The 21,623-nt window shown below is 41.5% G+C and overlaps 1 protein-coding gene across 1 annotated transcript in view; it reads right to left on the bottom strand.

Moving 5' to 3' along the window:
* Positions 1–911: 911 nt before the first annotated feature.
* TMED8 (transmembrane p24 trafficking protein family member 8) overlaps positions 912–21,623 on the bottom strand; it is a 29,999-nt gene continuing 9,287 nt past the window's right edge. Inside the window, exons 2-6 of the mRNA XM_060262550.1 lie at positions 20,915–20,993; positions 15,014–15,134; positions 9,211–9,352; positions 6,111–6,407; positions 912–3,828 (exon numbers count right to left, since the gene is read on the bottom strand). Coding sequence (XP_060118533.1) covers positions 3,611–3,828; positions 6,111–6,407; positions 9,211–9,352; positions 15,014–15,134; positions 20,915–20,993 — 857 coding nt within the window. The 3' untranslated portion in view covers positions 912–3,610. The remainder of the gene's footprint in view (positions 3,829–6,110; positions 6,408–9,210; positions 9,353–15,013; positions 15,135–20,914; positions 20,994–21,623) is intronic.

Genomic DNA, 21,623 nt, shown 5'->3' with positions numbered 1-21,623 from the left:
AGACTACAGAAGGGAAAGAATGCAAGGGCTCAATTGAAACCAATAGCAAGTTTCAACAGGCTGCACTTTAGGTTGATTTTAATTTCTAATCCTATTCCAAAAGCCAATCCTATTTCCCATCAGAAAAGACTGCAGTCAAGACATGTGGCACAGCTTCAGTTGCAGTTACCTTGCTCTAGTACACTACTAGCTCATGCTGTGGGCCAAAGAAAAATCACAGGCTCTTCTTGACATATTACTCCAGCTTAATGGATTGATCTACAAGGCTCTTTCTTTTATGATCCTCTCTTCAGGAAGAATACCAAGCAAAGCAAACATCCATCTTTGTAACATACCAGGTTGACGGTGTGTTGAAAAAGGGCTTCTGTACAACAGGCTTCTGCAGTTTCCATGAAATGTGGTAAATCAAGAGATGATGCTTTATAGAGGAAGTGCCTCAAACAATATGGTATATGTTCATATTAAGGAGAGCAAATTCAATTTTAAAAAGCCATCTGGGGGACTACACAGTGGAGAGAAGCTGTTGTGGAACAGGCCTTCTATGAGAAATACTGAACACACAGACTACAATCAAAGTCTTAAGTATCCATGTGTGAAATTACTAATAAGCCTGCCTGACATAGCCAAATTTTGCCACTTCCATGTCTCTCTTTTCCTTGCTATTGGCTTGGAATAATTGGTGTCTCATCATTCAGTCTCACTCAGAAAGAAAAACAAAAACAGGAGCAGCTACTCCTACCAGTGTCTCTCTTCAAATATTTGAAATACTTACGTTTAGCTCTCTAACCTTTCTTCCCCTTAAAAAGAGTTAAACAGAACCAACTGTCTCTTGCAAACACATTTGCTTTGCCAGGTTCATAATTCACCTCCTTTAGCAGAGAACAACAGGACATAAGGATATCAGCAGGCATCTTTGAAGGTAAATTCTTTGGTTTTATACCTTCCCTTGCTAAATCTGCTCCAGCAAAAGATAGGTGTATTCACATCAAAAGCATTCCCCAGGAAGGGTACTATGAGTATTAGCTACAATCATGCTAAGAAACACATATACACATTCAACAAACATCACAAATAACAAATGCTTTATAAAAAAAGCATAATCACATTTTGAACCTGAAATCTTCATAAATATTTACCAATCCTCTGCTAAACAAACATGTTTTACCCAGTAGGCAGAGTATTTGTTAGTTTTCAGAAGGACCCTTCTCATTTGATTGCAAACGAGGGAGGTTTGCCTTCCTACTCCAAGATTGCCCTATCTAGTTCGCAGCTCAGCAACCAGGAAAAGAGGGTTCTAGCTGAAATGCCAAGAAGCTCAGCCTTTAATTGCATATCTCTTTTTCCTCTTTAGATTTTTGCCTGTCTCTTCTTCCCTCTCAGCTCATCTTAGATATGGTAGAGATCTTGAACCCTTCATTACTCAGGCCCAAACATGGTACTTGTCAAGCTGTTAGGAGCCACCTCCTTCCTCTCTCCAAGTGAGTGCAGAAGACAAGAGACAAAGCAGTTGGCCCAGACCTAAGTTAGTTGGAGCTGTCTCCTGTCACTTCCTTTCCACTAGAGACTTTTTTTTGTGGGGAAGGGAGCAATCAAGACACAAAAAGCACCCTGTCACCATACTTAGCCCAACTCTCAGGGAAGAAAGCTAACAATTCTGATTAGAAAATAAAATTCCCATATTTTTGTTTCTTGAATGGGCAGAAAGTCATTTCATTACCAGGTGGTTTCAGTTTGTTCTTCTGCATACTAGTAACATGTGAGGAAATGCTATCCCTCACGCAGTGTCTTCTACAAATTCTCTTTACCTTTCTGTAGTTTGTACTGGTTACAATTCAAAATTGACCAGGTTGCTTTTTCTCCATTTGAATGTTGGGGATGTGTTGTTTCTCTCTCTCTTGATGAGATTTATGAGTTCTCCATAATAGGAAGGCAATTCCCCTATCCAGAAGGCAATTAAAAAGTGGTCCTGCCACTTAGATAGGAGGGGGCAGCCTGAAGGCTAACAAATGCTCTTCTACCTACTATGAGAACAAGACTTTACAGTTTAAAAAAAAGAAAAAGAGGAAAAGAAAATATCCTTATCCAAACACTTTGCCCCCCCCCCAATAAGACCTGAGATTTGAAAGACAGGTAATTTCACTGCCATTTTCTGAAATGCAACAGGAAGGTGTGTTGTTTTTGCTATGTTGGGCACTGGCTTTTGACGTCTGAACAACTACACAGAGATGGAAAGAAATTGGGTTTTAAAAATGATTAAAGATCTGAGATCTTAAACTAAGCATGACAAACATAAGGCCAGGAGACCCTATCAGATTCTTTAAAGGGCACAATATCACATTCCACACAAATTAGGCAAAAGAAACCAGTGCCTACAACAGAACAAGGGTTGCTATTGCATGCATCAACATCATGCTCTGTCACCGGTGCTGTCTTGCAAGGCCTTCACTGAAGCAGGTATGGAGTGCTCATATTCCCCTACGTAACAATCTTGTGACTGAGAATGCTTGTTCTTGGAATCCAAGAGTACTGCATGGGGAAAGGGGGTAAAGCATAACTTTTATTGTATTCAAGCTATAAATATCAGAAACCACCTCTTCTCAATTTTAGTGTAACTGATTAATTTCATGAAAATCAATTTCTCTGAATTTCATTAAAATTATATTCAATCAAGGTGAAATGGATTGTGATTTGGTGTCAAATTATAGTAAAGCGAGGAGTTTTGACTAAAGAGGGAGGTTTTGGCTAAAAGGTGTAGCCTCTGGACATCAACTTGAAGAATTTGGCACTCCAGTTCAACTGAATTTGACACTCTTACGTTAACCTATATTGTATTCATAGGACAAGCCAATTGAAAGAATAAGCATATTAAGCCATAAGATGGGGGGAGGGGTGCTTTGCTACTGACAATTTTCCTAACCATTTTCTTAATCAGAATGTTCTGGTTTATTATTCTGACTTCCATAGTGGCTTTGCTCCCTTATTTAGAGCACACAGACTCTTTTCAGTCAACCTGTAGAATACACATGTATAGCAGCCACTGCACACCAGCTGTGGTGTGCAACAAATATGCTAGAGTTGCTGGAGAAACAACACTGTACAAAAGGGGAGAGAAGACTGGTTGCCAGTGACTGAGATGTCATGTGCATGTTCCATCTCACAAGATTCCCACAGACCAAGTGAACAGCAGTGTACAGCAGCACAGCAACATCACCATTCTAGACAGAGTTCCACAGGCTGGCTTAGCCATTGTTTCCAGGGATCTATTTGCAGTTAGCACAACAGAAGATGACAGTGTTTCCCTTCTGTCCCCACACCCCTCAAAAAGGCATACTTCAGTTTCAGTTTATATAAGTGCAATAGAATGAAAAAGCAGACACCTGAACTGGTTATCCAGTGACTTGCTTGTTGTTTGCCTAAAACAAACCAGTTTCCAGTGATCAGCTGAACCACTATAGCAGTGAGGCAGAGCAGAAAGAGGTCATCTGCACATAAGCACAGAGGTGAGTATCCGATTCAGCCATCAGGTGGTGCCTGTTAAGACACATTAGTCTTGGCAGGCAACTTGCTTTCCCTATTTTGGAACCTTTGGTCACACTCACTACTAACTTCTTTAACTGGTATAATAAACGTGGAAGAAAAGAGTCTTGTTTCGCAGAAGGGAGTAAGAATTGTCAAATTTGAGCAAGTAGATGCCTTCTCCTGGATAATCGTGGCTGCCTACTTGCACTTCCCGGTGACTGTCTCGACGGTAGACAGGCATGATCTCTCCATAGCGATTTCGCAAATAGCTTTTGGAGCCCCTTTCCACATCACCAACAGGAATAGGCCCTGAGAAATAAAAAAACAACAACACACACACACACAGTGTTTCCACCTGTCAATAGATGGTGCACTAATGACTTTTGGTCATGGGTCTAAAGGCAGCTGCAATGAAAATCACATTATGTTCTATACTGGACTGTGATCTTCAAATCATTTGTTGCCAATGATGCAACTGTGGTGCCACATCTCAAAGTCTAAAATCATAGTTTATTTCTACCAAGCAAGTTTAGAATTAGAACATTTGAATTACACAGTATGTGTACACAAATATATATACACACACAGCATTTAATTGTTTAATGTTTTTAAATTATCTGCTATTGTTAACTAGGCTACAAATGCACTTATTTCTCAAGATGATGCAAAAGGGTCATTTGTTCCAGCAGGCCAGTCAAAGGTTTTAATAATGCTGCTGAAGTTTTAAATTTTTAATGTTTCTATTGATGTTTAATGTTTTTAATGCTTTTAAAAATATTTCTATTGATGTTTAATGTTTCTATTTAATGAAGGGGTATCAAATATCCAGCGCGTCCAGGGCTTTAATCAGGCCCGTGGGGCTCTTTTCTTCCTCCCTCCTGTTCTCACCCTTTGAAGCTCCAAAGCTGCTGAAATTCCCAGCTCCTTCTGCCTTGTCTTTGCAGGCTGAAGCAGGAAGCAATTCTGGGCTTGCAAAGAAAATTTATTTATTTATTTATTTATCTGGGATTTATATCCCGCCCTTCCCACCGAGTGGCTCAGGGCGGCTTACAACATATATAAAACTAAAATAAAAATATAAAATTACACTTTAAAATGCAGAATGGACTTTCCATTAAGGTCTCTGTGCCCAGATAGACTACTCTGGGAATAGTCTATCTGGGCACAGAGACCTTAATGGAAAATCTATTCCATGTTTTCTTTGCATCTTTGTGCTGCAATGTATTTTAATGGAGCTCAGTTTCACTTTTCAGTGTTTATATGGCCAATTAGAAGCTGTTCTTTGCTAGAGTTGTGTGACCTTGCAAATAAAGGGTTGATGGCTTTGAGCCAGCTTGTCTCTGCTGAATAGACCTTAGAACTGGTGCCTAGTGAGCACTCTAACTTGGGAACCCACAGCCAAAGGGGAAATTACATTGAAGAGCCATTGTTAAACTGAGTAGATTTCAGGGCATGGGGAGAAGCCTGCAATGCCCAGCCATTTCATGTTTTCCTAAGCCCAGAGCATTTTGTATTTTTGGTTTATATTTTTAGTTTCTGCTGTGATTCTTGTGCTTTTTCTTGAAGTCTTATTTTTAAAACTGTATTGTCAAATCCCACTATTTCCATTTTAAACTAAACATCACAAGAGTTTTAAGCATGTTTGTATTTTAAGTAAAAAATAATATCTTCGTGTTTCTCTGTATCCTTTATAAAATTTGTATCTCCACTATCTGGCATACACATGGCCTGGCCCCACAAAGTGCTATTTATGTCAGATCTGGCCCTTGTAACAAATGAATTCAACACTCCTGATTTAATGTTTCTAATGATTTTTGGGTATGATCCAAAGAAGTATGATGCAGTTCTACTGCTCAAACTACAGCAATGTCAGATGAGTGACATACCAGGAACTGCACAAAATCCTCTCCATGTTCACCAGGAACACACACAGCAGATGTGTGTCTAGAAAGCCATCAGGTGTTCAGCTTCAAGGACACAGAAATTGACCTACTTGGTTCTGTTTTATTAATGTTGTTGACTTTAGAAATTATTGACATTATCCGGACCCTGCAGGACTTACCTAAGTTCCACAGGGCCTGTAAGACAGAGCTCTTCCACCAGGCTTTTAATTTACTGGGCTGTCCTCTGAAACCTTCCCCAGCACTTTACTATCCTTGTGCTTGAGTTGGTCAGGGTCTGAGTGGTATCAGTGACCTGAAGCTGTGCTAAGTGGTGTTAACCAGCTGAAGTCGTACCAACTGCTGAACTGTGGCTTCTGGCTGTATTATTGTTGGAGTTATGATCCTCTGCTTTTATGTATTACGTTTATGAGATTTTAAATTTGTTGTGTTTAATTGGATATGTTTCATTTATTGTTATTGTAATGTTTTAATGTTGTAAGCGGCCCTGAGCCCACCTTGCGGGATAGGGCGGGGTATAAGTCTCAAATTAAATTAAATTAAATTTCACTTTTTAAGGGCATTCTTCATTTGGTGTCTAAAAATGTTGAAACTCAATCAAGAAATGTATGAATGTGAATTACACTGAGGTTCATAGGTTCTTTGATAATCAATCCCATTGCTTTGCCCTTTGTACAGTTGTGCACTGACCTTCAAACTCATCTTCTTCATCATCATCTTCATCACTTGATTCACTGACTTGTACAGTAATGGCAGTACTAGTAACAGGAGTCCAATCAAAATAGACTCCAAAGCCAATGTCATAATCTTCTGTGGCAAATTCCCAGCATACACGCTTCCCATCAGGATGAGTTGGCACCCGGACAGTTACTACTTCACCCCGTTTCACTACCATGCAGGCATTCTTCTCCTTCGCCATCTTTGTTTTGAAGTCCCTTATCTTGGCACTTGTCCATGTAGTTGGTGGAATCAGAGGAGGTGGCTGAGCTAAGAAGAAACAAGAAAGAATTTGATCAAATTCACAAAGGTCACAAGGTTCTTCTCAGATCTCCTACTGTTGATGTGCAAGTACAAAAAACAGAAAGGTAGTTTTAAATAATCTTGTATCAGGGCTCTGAACCTATTGATGGCCATGCAGCATAATTTACCATTGCTTCCCTGTTTTCTTACACATTACAATGCAGTGTGATTGCAGTCTCTATTGACTTGTGATTAGCTGGAAAGGGGGAATATTCTTTAACAGGCATTTGAGTCATAGGACTGCCACCTTTCAAATGAAAAAGGAAACCTTAGATACTCATCATAGGGTTGCTTCTGCTCTGCAGTTAGGAGGGCATCTTAGAATGGGTTATTCCCACCACTTGCTCAGGGAGACAGGACTAAACTCCTTGTCTCCTGGATGGGAATTGTCCTGGCTCAGTTTGGTTACTTCACGAGCTAATGATCGCAGGAACAGGAAGGAACAGAACAGAAATAACCACAACAAATAAGTCACTGTTAGAAGCTGTTCACCCCTGAGGAACTGAAGTGGAAGAAAAAGCTTTGCAGGCCAGCTTGGTGAGCCACTGAGAATGATCTATGCCACTCTGTACACCTAAACCCTTATTTCTGGGCAATTGAGGGTGACTTTGGGTTGGAGAGCTTGGATCCCTGGGATAAGGTGGTAGAGGAGCACTCTCACATGCCTTGCCGTTCCTCTCTCATGGCTCTCTTTAAAAGATTCCATAATATCAGTGGAGGAAGGATTCCACCTGACCACAACATAGGGCGGGGGGGAGACAGCACCTTACACCCTGAAGATATGCCTTGGTGGTCAAAGAGTCCCTCTGGTTCAACAGAGGGTCCAAAGGGGGAACCTGGCATGCCACGGTAGCCCTCTGCATGCCAAATTGGCAGCCAAGAAAGCCAGAGGGATCAACAGGGGAGCCACTGTAGCCCCCACAGGTTGACCTAGCAGCCAAGGGAGGTGGGAGGTCCAGTGAGGAGGCCTGGTGTGTCATTGTAACTTCCAGGGGTCAAACTGACAGTTGAGAGAGCCAACTGAACGTGAGGAGCCATTTCTGTGCCTTTTTATGGCACATTTTAAAGCACTTTTGCTTTGGGCTCCAGCAGTCTTCCTAAGCCACTATGAGCTAGATTCAGTGGGGGAATTCTCTCATTTTTGTTATGTCCCTCCAGAGCTTCTGCGGCTTACCACTGGGCCATTCTTTTCCACCAAGGAAGGAGAGTGAGCAAAGAAAAAATTGGGAAGACAAAAGAAATAGCAGAGCCAAGAGGAGGGGTCAAAAGAACAAAAAAGAAGAGGTGCGAAGAGGGGGAAAAAAAGACAGGCTAGAAAGTTAGAAAACTCTTCCTCCGGTATGAAATCACTCTAGGGGAAAAGCAAGAGAAAAGCAAATAAAAAAGAGTAAAGAGCTCTGCTTGAAAGTTGCACTTTCTAAGAAAGCAAGAAGCAAACTGAGCCCAGACAACGCCTACCTAGGAGACACGAAGTTTAAGAGTTTAGTCCTGCCTCTCTGAGCAATTGGTGGAAATCACTCATTCCAAGATGCCCTCCTCCTTAGAGTGAAAACAGTGTCTTTTGTCCCCTTGTATTACCAGAGCTTTTGAGCACAATTTTGACCACTTTCCATCCCCTTCATCTCTACATATTCATTCCCAAACTTTCTTTGTGCCACTTGACCACATTTCCACTGTGACTGATTCAATCCACACAGTACCTCACAGTGATATAGTTGTGCAACTGCTTCACTACACATCCAGCCTGACTTGAAGCTCACCATACATTTAATGCATCATGGCAAAGCTTCTGTGTACTTAGTAGCAGCATGATGAATGGTTAAGAGCAGTGGACTCTAATCTGGTGAACCGGGTTTGATTCCCCACTTCTCCTCCAGATGAAACCTAATGGGTGTCCTTGGGCCACTCACAGTTCTCTCAGAACTCTCTCAGCCCCACCTACCTCACAAGCTGCCTGTTGTGGGGAGAGGAAGGGAAGACGATTGTAAGTTGCTTTAGGACTTCTTACAGTAGAGAAAATTGAAGTGTAAAAAAACCAACTCTCCTTAGTAAAATTTTATCCTTCCTCCCTCCAAGGGGCTCAGTTCTGGGTACATGATTCTCCCTTCTTTATTTTACCTCATAAAAAGTTTGTGAGATTGAGGGAGAAAGGGTTTCATGTCAAAGTGAGGATATGAACCTGGATCTCCCAGAACTTAGTTTGACATTCAAACCACCACATAACAATGGATTCTGACAGGCAATGTGTGATAGTGTTAAGTGGATGGATTGAGTTAATTTGCTATGCCAAAATGTTCTTTTAAACAGTTCTTTATCCCCAGTGAAATTCAGCTTTGAGAATCTGCTCACACCTGACCCCCATCCCACAGTTCAGAAAATGCTACACCACCTCAGTTCTACTTGGATTTTGTCTCAGCCTCTCTACTTCCCTAAAAATTTCCTGCTCTGCCACCTTATTTTAGTCATATGCTTTACTGGAAGCTCAAGAGAATAGTCCCAGCACAAGACCATACAACAAAGTGAAAAAGAAGTGCTCTTCTCCAGAATTCACACATTAGTTGATACAATTACAATGAAAATAAAGTTTGAAAATAATCTAATGCCCAGTCATCTGCTCTGTGTACCTATATGTCAGTTTTATTCTTGCCTCCAAGACCTGTCATACCCAGCATGACAAATAAGCATTAAAATTACAAGCATTTCTTACACAGGAACTTCGGCTACTGATTAGTCCCACAGACAATACTACAATCATGCTGCAGCTGCTTACCTTTCTTCTGCTCACCCAGCAAGTCTGTGGTTTCCAGCTCTGCTGAAAGGACATCCACTGCACCTGTGTATTCGGACTGTATCATGACTATATCTCCTGGTCCTTGTGGGGCAGGATACTTTGTCATCTGCACCACAGCCTCCTATGCAAAGAACACAAGTCTTTTAATGTCACACCAATATCTTCAAAAAGTTCATCTCACTAATAGACTTCAGACACTGTGTCTTCTGTCTCAAACCCTTGTTCAACCCATGCAGCCCTTTTCTCCTGTCTGCTGTGGGGCAAAAGTAGTCTTGCTAGCCAAAGGAGGTGAGGGAGAAGATAGGTAAAAAGACCTGTGAAGAAATTGAGCAGGAGGTATACTGCCTACATCCTGCTTCACAGCATCCATTTTTAACAAAACAGGGTGGCTGCCCAATAAGAATTACCACCAAAACTTCCCTACCTCAATCAAGCCTAGAGCTATTGAATAAAAGGAAAGGAAAAGAAAGGTCCCCTGTGCAAGCACCAGTCGTTTCCGACTGTGGGGTGACATTGCTTTCACATTTTCTCAGCAGACTTTTTTTTTTACGGAGTGGTTTGCCATTGCCTTCCCCAGTCATCTACAATTTCCCCCCAGCAAGCTGGGTACTCATTTTACCAACCTCGGCTGGATGGAAGGCTGAGTCAACCTCAAGCCAGCTACCTGAAAACCCAGCTTCCACCGGGGATCAAACTCAGGTAGTGAGTAGAGCTTAGGATTGCAGTACTGCAGCTTTAACACTCTTTAACATGGGGCTCTTGTTATTGAATAAAAAGGGTATGCTATATAGAGAGAGAAATTCTAGAGGAGCAGCCATGTCAGTTTTGCTAAAATAATGAGAGGATTTGCGGCACTTTAAAGATTAACACATTTATTGTGGCACAAGTTTTCTTTAGCCAGAGCCCACTTGTTCTGATGCATGTTCCAGTACAGGATAGATTTTATATACAGAATTATACAGTGCTAACATTTTGACAAATGCATTCATTGCAAGATGCAGAACATTACCCTGACATTAAAAAGGAATTTATTTTAGGCTTTAAAAAATTCCTGAAGCACCAGGCTGAAATGTATATCTGAAGTCATAAGAGTCTCCAAGAGGAAACAGCAGGAAATAAAATAAATTACTTCACGCAGTAAAACATTGAGAAGAATTTCATTTTTTTAAAAAAAGTACCTCTCACCTCATTACAGCTTGGATCCAGGCCAATATTTCCACAGGTGCAACAGCTTTCACCCATGCAGCATGATATTGCAGCCTCCCTCCTTAAGCAGCAACCCCAAATGCACTCTCCCATCCTACTTCTGGAGTTCCTGCTACCCCAGGAGCAGGATTGGGGAGGGGGGAGCATTTTGTGCCGCTGCAGAAGGGGAATAAACCATGCTTCATAGGCATAGTATTTTTACCAATGGAAACGTTAGTCTGGATCCAAGCCATGATATGGACAATCAAAACCAAGAAATTGCATATAGTGTTCACCTGAATACAGCCACAGTTTCAGAAACCAGAAGTACTCCAGCAAGATTACCTATGGGGGTGTCCACAGAGGCCAAATCAACATAAATTTTTAAAATAAGTATTGCTAACAACATACGCAGTTGCCCCCTAATATTATGTTATCACTTGGTTTGTTATCTTCTTCTAGGGGCTTTCATGCTAAAATTAGCACTTTATAGTACAGGTTCTAGTCTCTTTTAAGATTATCTATCTGTACAAGCAACAGCCAGGTGAGTGGGGAGGAGGAGTTAGCTGCACTTCTTCTCCTTTTCTTCTTCTTGCTCTCTCTTTTTGTGTGTGTATGTGCATAGAGCTGGAGCTCAAGCAGCCTACCAAGTGCAGGGCTATACAAAACTGGGAGGGTCAGCCCAGGCCACTCCTATAGGAGCCACGCAATAAAGAAATTTGCATAGCCCTATCCCCACTGAAGGAGAACAGGGGGATATGAAGAAATGGCAAGGGAAGGAAAAGGAAGGTGTTGGTCATGGGTGATTCCCTACTGCAGGTATGGAAAGTCATGTATCCAGGACTGACTCTCTGGCCTCTGAGGTAGATACTATGGACAGGATCCCAAAACTTATCGAACCCACAGAGCATTACCCATTTGTGATGGTCCATCTGGTAACCAACAACACAGCTGTGAACACCATCAGAACCATTAAGGCTGACTATGAGGCTTTTGGAAAGAAGCTGAAAGGAATGGGGGCACAGGTGGTGTTCTCTTTGATCCTTCCTGTTGCAGGAAGGGGGATACAATGGGAGAAGATGATAATGAAGGTAAACCACTGGTTGCATTGGTGGTGCTGGCAGGAGTGATCTGGATTCCGGGACCATAGGCTATGTTTTCTGGACAATAACCTACTAGCACAGAACAGGCTTCACCTGTCAAATTCCAGGAAGAAGGTGTTTGGCAGAAACTTGGAGAGATTCATCAAGAGAGCTTTAAACCAACAAAACAAGGGGAAGGAGATGACCAACATAAGGATTTAAATGAAGAGCAAACAACGGAGGTCTTCCTGGGAGAGCCGGGTCTAATGGAGCCAAAGGTGCAAGACTTCAGGAGTCTATGTACCAACGCCTAAAGATTGGGCAAAGAAGGAAGAGCTTCAGCTTCTAATGCAGACAGAGGTATATGATTTAGTAGGCATTACAGACTTGGTGAGATGATTCCCATGAATAGAATACAGTAGTGGATGGATATGAGTTGTTCAAGAAAAGCCAAAAGAGTTGAAGAGAGGGTGGAGTGGCTTTATATGTGAGCAGAGAATTGATTTGTCAGAAAATACTTGAGGAGGAAGGCAACAATCCAGTGGAAAGTGTCTGGATGAGGACAAGAAAGGACAAAAAGACCTCTGACCAGGATGAAGAGGTGGATGCTGTCCTCCTTGAACAACTTGACAGGGTAGTCAAACAACAGGACCTGGTAGTTATGGGTGACTTCACCTTCCCTGATGTGTGCTAAGAGACAAACTCTACAAAGCATCCACAGTCAGGCACATTCCTGACCTTCCTTCATCAAACAGTGGAGGAATCTACAAGGGGCTCAGCCAAACTTGACTTAATATTTACCAATATACAAAAGATGGGGTGAAAGTGGTGGGGACTTTAGGGGAAAGTGACCTGCTAGAATTCTTTTTGCTATGGGGGACCAAGAAAATTCATAGTCACACATGTATATTAGATTTTAGTAGGGCAGACTTTAATAAACTCAGAGGCTCGATGAGAATTATTCCATGGGCAAGACTGCTGGAAGGAAAAAGAGCAAGTGAGGGGTGGGTTCTCTTAAACAAGAGCTCTTGTAAGCTCAAGCCATGGCTATTCCAACTAAAAGCAAACATGGAAGAGGATCCAAAAAGCCAATGTGGATGAACAGAGAACTCCAATATCTGCTAAGGGAGAAAAAAAGAAATGTTCAAGAAATGGAGGCAGGGACTTACCTCTAAAGAAGAGTACCTGTGCGTTGCTAGGCACTGGAGCTTGGCCATCATAGAGGCCAAAGCTCAAGGTGAGCTCAAGCTGGCCAAGGAGGGTTGATACAACCAGAAAAACTTCTCTGGATAGATGAAGAGCAAATGCAAGATAAAAGAGGCATTGGGCCCACTGTTGGGTAAACATGGAGAAACTCTGACAGAGGACAGAGAGAAACCAGAAAGGCTTAATGCCTAATTTTGCCTCAGTTTTTCCCCTGAAGAAGAGCACAGGCTCATCTAGAGATGGAAGTAGGCAAGGTGTGGCATCTGGGCTGTTGGTTAACATGGACAGAGTGGTAGTTGAGAAGCACTTGGTTGTATTAAATGAATACAAATCCCCTGGGCCAGATGGTATGCACCCAAGAGTGCTCAAAGAACTTTCCAGAGAGCTTGCAGAGCCTTTGTCAATCATCTTCCAGAATTCCAAGATTGGAGGAAGGCAAATATCATTCCAAACTTCAAAAGAGGGAGGAGGGATGACCCAGGAAACTACAGGCCAGGCAGTCTGATCCCTGTCCCAGGGAAAATACTGGAGCAGATTTTAAAGGGATCATTCTGTGAGCACCTAAAGGACAACTTGGGGGGAGTCAGCACAGATTTGTCCCTAATAGGTCCTGCAAGACCAACCTCAATTCCTTCTTTGACTGAGTAACAAGCTTGCTGGATCAAGGGAATGCTGCTGATGTTGTTTACCTAAATTTCAGTAAATCTATTGACAGGGTTCCCCATGATATTCTGATGGGTATACCAGAGAACTGTGGACTGGACTCTTGAATAATTAGATGGATAGGGAACTGGTTGGAGAACTGCACTGAAAAGAGTAATTGTCAATGGCATTACATCTGAATGGAGGGAGGTATCCAGTAGTGTGCCACAGGGCTCAGTTTTGCGCCCTGTACTTTTCAATATTTTTATCAATGATCTGAATGAGCGTGTGGAGGGGCTACTCATTAAATCTGCAGATGACACCAAATTGGGAGGAGCAGTGAATACACTGGAAGATAGAGTTAGAATTCAATGAGATCTGAACATGCTGGAAAAGTGGGTGGAAGTGAACAAGATGCAATTTAACAAGGATAAGTGCTGAGCTCTACATTTCAGTAACAAAATTGAGAAACACACATACTTGATGTGGGATACACTTCTGGGTAGCAGTGTATGTGAACAAGATCTTGGGATATGGGTGGATCATTAGTTAAATATGGGCAACCAGTGTGATGCAGTGACAAAAAAAGTAAATGTCATCTTGAGGTGCATCAACAGAGGCATAATTTCCAGATCGCTAAATGTCATCATTCCACTGTACACTGTGTTGCTCAGGCCACACCTAGAGTATTGTGTGCAGTTCTGGAGGCCTTGAATTCAAGCACGATGTGGACAGAATGGAGGGTGTGCAGAGGAGAGCTCTGAGGATGCTCAGGGGCCTGGAGACCAAGCCCTATGAGGAAAGGCAGAAGGACTTGGGAATGTTGAGTCTGAAGAAGAGAAGGCTAAGGGGGGGACATGATTGCTCTCTATAAGTATTTAAGGGCTGTCACTTAGAGGAGGGCAGGGAGCTGTTCCTGTTGGCAGCAGAGGAGAGGACTCATAATAATGAGTTTAAATTAAGGGTGGGAAGATATCGACTGGATATTAGGAAAAACATCTTTTATAGTAAGAGTTTTTTGACAGTGAAATCGGCTACCATGGGAGGTGGTGAGCTCCCCTTCACCGGCAATCTTTAAGCAGTGGCTGGACAAACACTGGTCAGGGATGCTGTAGGCTGATCCTGCATTGAGTAGGGGGTTCAACTAGATGGCCTACATGGCCCCTTCCAACTCTATGATTCTATGGTTCCACTTTGGCTGGCACCCTCCTCTGTTTTTCATGCTTACTTTGCCCTCTTCCCCCTGCTCGTGGAGTAGCTGGCAATCTGTAACTAGGATAATTAATAAGTATCTGTATTCACCATCTGTTTTTATAATGTATTTCTAATTTTGTTCATTGTTTTTATCTGGCAAATGTTTTTAGAGTTATTATACATTGCCCAGAACCCTGCAGTAGCAGGGACTGGGCAATTCACAAATCTAATTAAAAATAATAATTCACAATTTTTTAAAATGCAAATTCTAATGGTATATAGCATGTTATATACAGAGAAATCCTAAGCATATCTACTAAGAATCACAAAGAACAGCCCAAGTTATCTTAAGAGGAAACACACACTTAATATGAACAGGGTATAACACAAACTTCAGAAAACACATTAGCCCTTTGCAGCAAAGATGAATATTGTATTCAGAAACAAAAGAAAGTAGCCAGTCTTCTACCTACCTCTTTTTGTTGCTGGAACTGGTTGGCTTCCTTTCCTGCTACATCTTGCTCTTTCAGATCAGCATCACCACTTGCCAAATCCTCTGTAGCATCCTCATTCACATGTGATCCATTTTGCAGCCTCTCAGAGAAAAACAGTACATCAACACATAATGTTTTAAGAGCATGCAACAGGCAGGCAAAACAAGTACAAATGAAGCTCCAATTCAATCATCTGGAAATACTGATAAAAAGGCTCAAAATGGGATTCCATTTACTGAAGCAACAAGATTTCTCTAATGCATGTTTTTACTGTCACATCCAAGTGAATCTGTCTTAGCATGCATCATCTGACTGTGTTATATTCCCTTAGGTAGCAAAATTCAGTCCAGCTGAGCCCATCCAACAATCCCATCATAGCTGCATTACCTTGTAAACACTGGCATAACACTGGCATAACAAATTTTGCCTCCACTCAGAATGAAGAAATCACCACACTATAATTTTGTTAGGGGAGAAAAAGAAAAGGACACCAAAGTAATTTGACACCTACGTTCAAACAATTCCAGATCTAAAAAGGAAGCGTTCATAAATAACTTTTAAAAAATGGAAGCCCTATTGAATTCCACAAAATGCCTAACTGAGGGCTTACTACAGTAATAGGTTGCAACTAGTTCTTGTCCCTGCCAGCCATCTCAAACTCTTCAGGACCTCAAGCAGATATTTTCCCAAGCCCCTGAGAGCCATTTAACTGGAATTACCAAGGACAGTTCTAATGCTGAGCTATGGCCCTACCAAGTTTTAAGGTAACAAAACTATTATTTCAAACAGGCGAGTTGTTGAGGAAAACTGTATGAAAAAAAAATGGCTGAAAGCAGCAGAATAGTGCTCGCTCCTTCTAATTTCTAATCCTCTCAAGTAAAATTATGCCCCCAATAAGGAAGGGTCCCTCATGTACACTGCTTCTCATGCAACTTCCACTACCAGAAATTGCATTTGCATGACTTCTCTGCTTAAGAGAGAGAACATGACTTGGCTGCAAGATACAAAAACAGAAAGCAAGAGTTAAAGCTACACTTGGACACTGTGATTACCTTGTGTTGGTCTTCCTTGGGGACAGTATATTCCTCATAGCAAGTTATCACATACATGTGGGTATGCCTTGTCAACAGAGCATTTTCTGTAAAAAGTCTCAGGTAGGCAAATAAACTTCCACCCAGTAGAACCTGAGCCAGAGGATCACTTCTTAAGCAATGCTTAGCAATAATAATAATAATAATAATAATAAATTTTATTTTTATATCCCGCCCTCCCCCACCAAAAGGCGGGCTCAGGGCGGCTCACAAGTGTATCCCTTTGCTTGATAGCCTGAAGACAGCCCAATATGCAGATCTAAAGGCAATGCAAACTCATCCCATGTGACTTGTAACTTTTATATTGTAATCAGTTGTATTGACAAATCTTCATATGACTAGGGAACCTCTTTAAAGATGTTTTTTGCCTCAAATGATATCTAAGCTCAGTTAGTTATCCAGCAGCAACAAGAAAACTGCAAAATGAAACTGAGCAGATTGGCTCCTAAATCAGTAACCACATACACCTAAATAGTTCTCCTTGTAGCATAAGCCTGCCATTTCACTCATGTCTAATATTGTGGCAATAGCTGCTCCGTGAGTGCTTTAAATCAGGAATCCATCAGAGTAAAGGTTCCATCCTTTTTCAGCCTGCAGGCACCTTGAAATGCTGACACAAAGCGGTGGCATAATGACAAAATGGTTGCACAAAATGCAGTGAACCATAAAACGTCAAGAAAGTCATGCATAACTCTAACAGTAACCCTTAAACAGAACTTCTGCCTCAACTGTTAAATAGGATGCTTATGAACATATTTTTTAAAATATAATTTCATTCGTTTAAAAAAATTTAAAGAACTTTATTAAATATTGTAAAAATAATTTATTGTATGCACCTTCAGTCACAAAGTGAAGACCCCTGTGCTGTGGTGGCAGCTACTGCTGAAGCAACTTTAAAAGATCTGCACCACCAATCTGATCTCCAATGGCCAATCAGAAGACCTGCTGGGCAAAAGCCTCACCTGGCCCACCCACTTTCGAAAAATGCTTGGGGCTCCAAGAATGGTGTTGGCAGGCACCATAGCACCCACAAGCCCCACATTGGGATCACCTGCCTTAGAGGTCATCAACATATGCCGTTGAACAGCTTCACCTGTTGAAAAAATTACTCAGTTTTCAGAGAAACTTTGTTGTTCCTTTACGAAGTTGCACTGGGTGACATGTGTTATGCTAGTTTGTAGGACTTCATTTTTTCTTACTCCCTTCAGACTAGACTGCTGAAATTTCCCATAAATACTGGAGCTGTCTGACATTTTGAAGAACAAAATTAGGCTGCAGTGGAATTAAAGCATGATGACTGAGACTGTTGCTATTCTTTAATTTTATTTAATCAAATGTAATAAACTTTTTTGTCCACAATGCATAGTTCAGTGTATAGCTGAGGTCTTGAAAATTCAAAAGTCTTTATTTTTAAAATAAAAACATTTCACTATATGGTATAAAAGTTACCAGCAAATAAATCTTCTGAACCTCTAGGGCAGAGGTGTCAAATATCCTGCCCACAGACCTGATCTGTCCCCCAAGAAAGCATCTATGAGACCCTCTATGGTTTGCTTCCTTCTCACCCTCTCTTGCTTCTATCATCAGCATTTTTGTTTTTCTCCATGGGATTGAGGCAGCTGAGCAAAGCAGCCTCTCCTCACTCTTCCCCAAGGGACGGGGAAGGAGGAGGAGTCTCAGCCAATAGAGGAGCTAAGCTCTATAGCTCTGCTGTGTGACTGAGAGAGCCTGACACACCTAGAGCTCTCTCAATCAAAGCCAGAGATATGCCAGGCTCTCTCAAACACACAGCAGAGCTACAGAGCAAAGTTCTCCATTGACTGACACTCCACCTCCCTCCCCCTCACTTGAAGGAGACAGGAAACCTAGGTCTCAATTTGGTACAGGAAGATTCAGTCCAGGAGGATGCAAAGAATAAATGGAAATGTCTGAAGAAGAGAGGGGTGACTCACAAAAGCACAAACCCTACCACAAATTTTGTTAGTCTTTAAGGTGCTACTAGACATGTTCTTTTCTTCTGCTATTAGAAACCACAACATTGAAAAACCAGTGCGGAAACATTTTAACCTTCCAGGACATTCAGTCGCTGACCTAAAAGTAGCAGTCCTCTTACAAAAGAATTTCAAAGGGAGATCAGAAAGCGAGACTGCTGAATTGCAATTGATAATGAAGCTCAAGACAATGCATCCTCCAGATTGAATTGACACCTTGGTTTCTTCTCTCATTACCAATGACTGCTATTGTCATTTGGCATCTGAAATCACTTCACTTCACTCTCCAAGATATAAGGACAGATAGACTCACATTCTAATCTAGCTGTACCTGAATGCAAGATTAGGATCAGGCGTGTATCTGTAAGTGAGCAGCAACTCATGAACATTCACCTCTGCCACAAATGTTGTTAGTCTTGTTCCCTTCCCCTAATAAAGAATGCAAGCTGTACTGTTAGGTTTCTCTCCCCCGCATCTGTAAGAAATGGAAAGGGGGGGGGTCACTCTGGCTTGCTGTCTCTGTCTTCCTGCCCCCCCCCCCCACTCTCTAAAGTGTTCAGGCATACAAAATCTTGTACCTGGAATAAAACATTGTTGGTCTGCTGCCACTGGACACCATTTCCACCCCCTCTGGCTCTTTTCCTTCCCCTCCAGAAGCGGGTAAGGAGCTTTCAGCCAATTGAGGGATGGCCTTTTCTGGCTCTTTCCCTCCTCCTCCCTTCCTCAGCCAATCAAGGAAAGGAGAGACAGAGCAAAAGAGTTGTGATGCAGGAAACAGAGGGAGAAAGCAGCAGAGCAGTTACTTGGCAGGCCGGATTGGGGCCCTGCAGGGCCAGGTGCAGCCCATGGGCTGCATATTTCACACTGATGCACTAATACAAAAAAGAAATACATTAGAATATAGTGGATCTATTTGGTGAAAATGGGTTTAGCATATTAAGGAGGTAAAAAACAATATCCCTGTTGAGTCCTGGAGAGGTTTTTGTTCCAAGTTTTGTAATAATTTATAATTCAGTAATTTCTTTTTCCATTCTGTTCTTGAAGTTCCTTTGCAATAAAACAGCTACTTTGAGGTCACGCAACAAATGTCCTGGAACACTGACATGTTCTCCTACCAGTTTCTCAGATTTGTGATTCCTGATGTCAGATTTGTGTCCATTTACCCTTTGGTGTAGGGTTTGAAATAGAGGGGCATCGAAATAGAGGGGCACCAAAGAAGAGGTACAAGGACTCCTTGAAGAAATCCCTTGGTACCTGTTGCATTAACCATCACCAGTGGTCTGACCTAGCCTCAGATCGCAAAGCATGGAGGCACACCATCCACCGGGCTGTCTCTTCCTTTGAGAACGCACGCATAGCTGGTCTTGAGGACAAAAGGAAATTGAGGAAGAATCGTACTGCTACAGCACCAACCCCAAATCAGACTTTTCCCTGCAGCCACTGTGGCCGGACCTGCCTGTCCCGCATTGGTCTTGTCAGCCACCAGCGAGCCTGCAGCAGACGTGGACTACTGCACCTTTCTTAAATCTTCGTTCGCGAAGTCAAGCCGAGAGAGAGAGTAGGGTTTGACCTTTGTCCTATGTATAGAACTGAAGGGCATTGTGGGCACTTCTAACAATGTTGGTACTTCTAACAGTGATGGCGTAGTTGATGCTGTTAGGTCCAGTGATTGTGTTGTCTGAGTGTATGTGGCAACAAAGTTGGCATTTGGATTTATTGCAAGCCCTGATACTGGTGTCCGTCCGGGTTCAAAACAGATGTTGCATTATTGTAGGTGAGAATATGTTTCAAACTGAGGAGTTGTCTGTGCACAAGAAAAGGTTTGTCCTCCCCCCCAGTACTTGTGAAAGAGCTGATGATGTGTTGAATGTTTGCGCTGAGGATTGTATGTGACCACTAGGGGAGTTCAACAAAGCCAGAACGGTACCCAGAGAAAACTTGTTACAAGACACACACACACACACACCCCGCAAAAGACAATAATGGCTACCCATCAGGAAGCTAAACAGCAGCTGATGACAAAATCATGACAGAACACAGATATTTGCATTAAAAGAATCACAAGAAATGTTGTGTTGTAGAAAATTACCAAAAGTTCACACTAGCCCAGAGATTCCACACAAAACTATTTGTCATCAATTGTTACACTACATAGCATCCCTGGACAGAGACATAATTAGAGAGAAAGTCTGCAATTTCAATCTCTTACCATACTACCAGTTTCACAGGCATCAGAGCCAGGATTATCACAAATTACTTTTAAAAATAACATTGTACTCCAGCCATAAAGAAGAGAAAACAAACTTTGACCCATTTAATTCTTTCTTTTTAAAGCACAGTTGCACAATATACAGGATTACAATTCTAAATGCTAAAAATCAGTGACTAAGCACTACTGAAACACACCATCAAAAGGCCATTTTGGGTGGTTTAAATGGTTTTAAATACAATTTTCTTGTGTATGTTTTAATTTGTTAGCCACGTTGGTGGTCACTGTAAGGGCAGAAAGGCAGGATATGATGAATTTTGTAAAATAAACTCATTTTAAAAGTTTTGTGCCAATAATTAAGCTCTCTCTTGAAGATAAAAAATCTTTCCCTATTTTATGGGTTGAGCAAAACAGACAAGACTTCATAACCAAATGCCTGACAGTTACTTTTCCCACTTTATCTTGAGGGGAAAAGATCCAATTGCTGAACCTGTACTTCATAGAAATGTGTGGCAGAGAAAGATGCTTCTCAATTATTTGCTCCTGAACAGCACTTAATATCACTCTGTATCACATGTTTATTTCTTACCTGCACTGAGAGGTATCATTCTCTGAAGTGGCAGCTGTTGAAGATGCAGGTTCTAACCTCTTAGTTGAATCTTCATTCTCTAAAAGAGAGAAGGACAAACAGCCTTTCATCTTTTAATACTTGTGCAGCTCCAGCTAACATCCTGTATCACATACAAGAAGTATTCCAGGCAAGCAGCTTTTCATGTAATATTCCATTTTTGGCCTTGGTGGGTTTCAAAGATCTCAATGCTTCTCCAAGAATTTGCAGTCAAGGAGCTGAGAAAGCCAATACATTTGCTGTAATGAGCATTAAAAGAATAGGCTTCTGCTCTAAGGAAATTAGATCTAACTTCATGAGAGTTTCTAACCACAAAACCAAACCATGAAATTGAAAACTAGGGCTGCAGAGCCCTAGAGAATACAGAAGCATACAACATTCCCCCAAGAGGGCAATGGAGGTAAAACAATATAGTTACACATATATTATAGTGTTTATATTCCATCCCTCAACCAGAAAAGTTATCTCCAGGATAGCTAACATGTTAAAAATAATTAAAATAAATGCAAAACATTTTTTTAAAAAAATCAAGGAACAGCAAAAGGATAAAAAACAGAATGATGAAAGATAAAAAAGGAAAAAAGGACAGAACCTGTAGAAGAATAAAAATATGTAAATGTATTTAAAATCTCTTTAACCAGCAATTAAGCAGCAAAGAAAGAAAGAAACT

The sequence above is a fragment of the Heteronotia binoei genome, chromosome 21 (assembly GCF_032191835.1).
Source record: "Heteronotia binoei isolate CCM8104 ecotype False Entrance Well chromosome 21, APGP_CSIRO_Hbin_v1, whole genome shotgun sequence".
NCBI classification, from domain to species: Eukaryota; Metazoa; Chordata; class Lepidosauria; order Squamata; family Gekkonidae; genus Heteronotia; species Heteronotia binoei.
The sequence above is the reverse complement of the archived record's forward strand: the minus strand, read 5'-3'. Positions and strand labels throughout refer to the sequence as shown.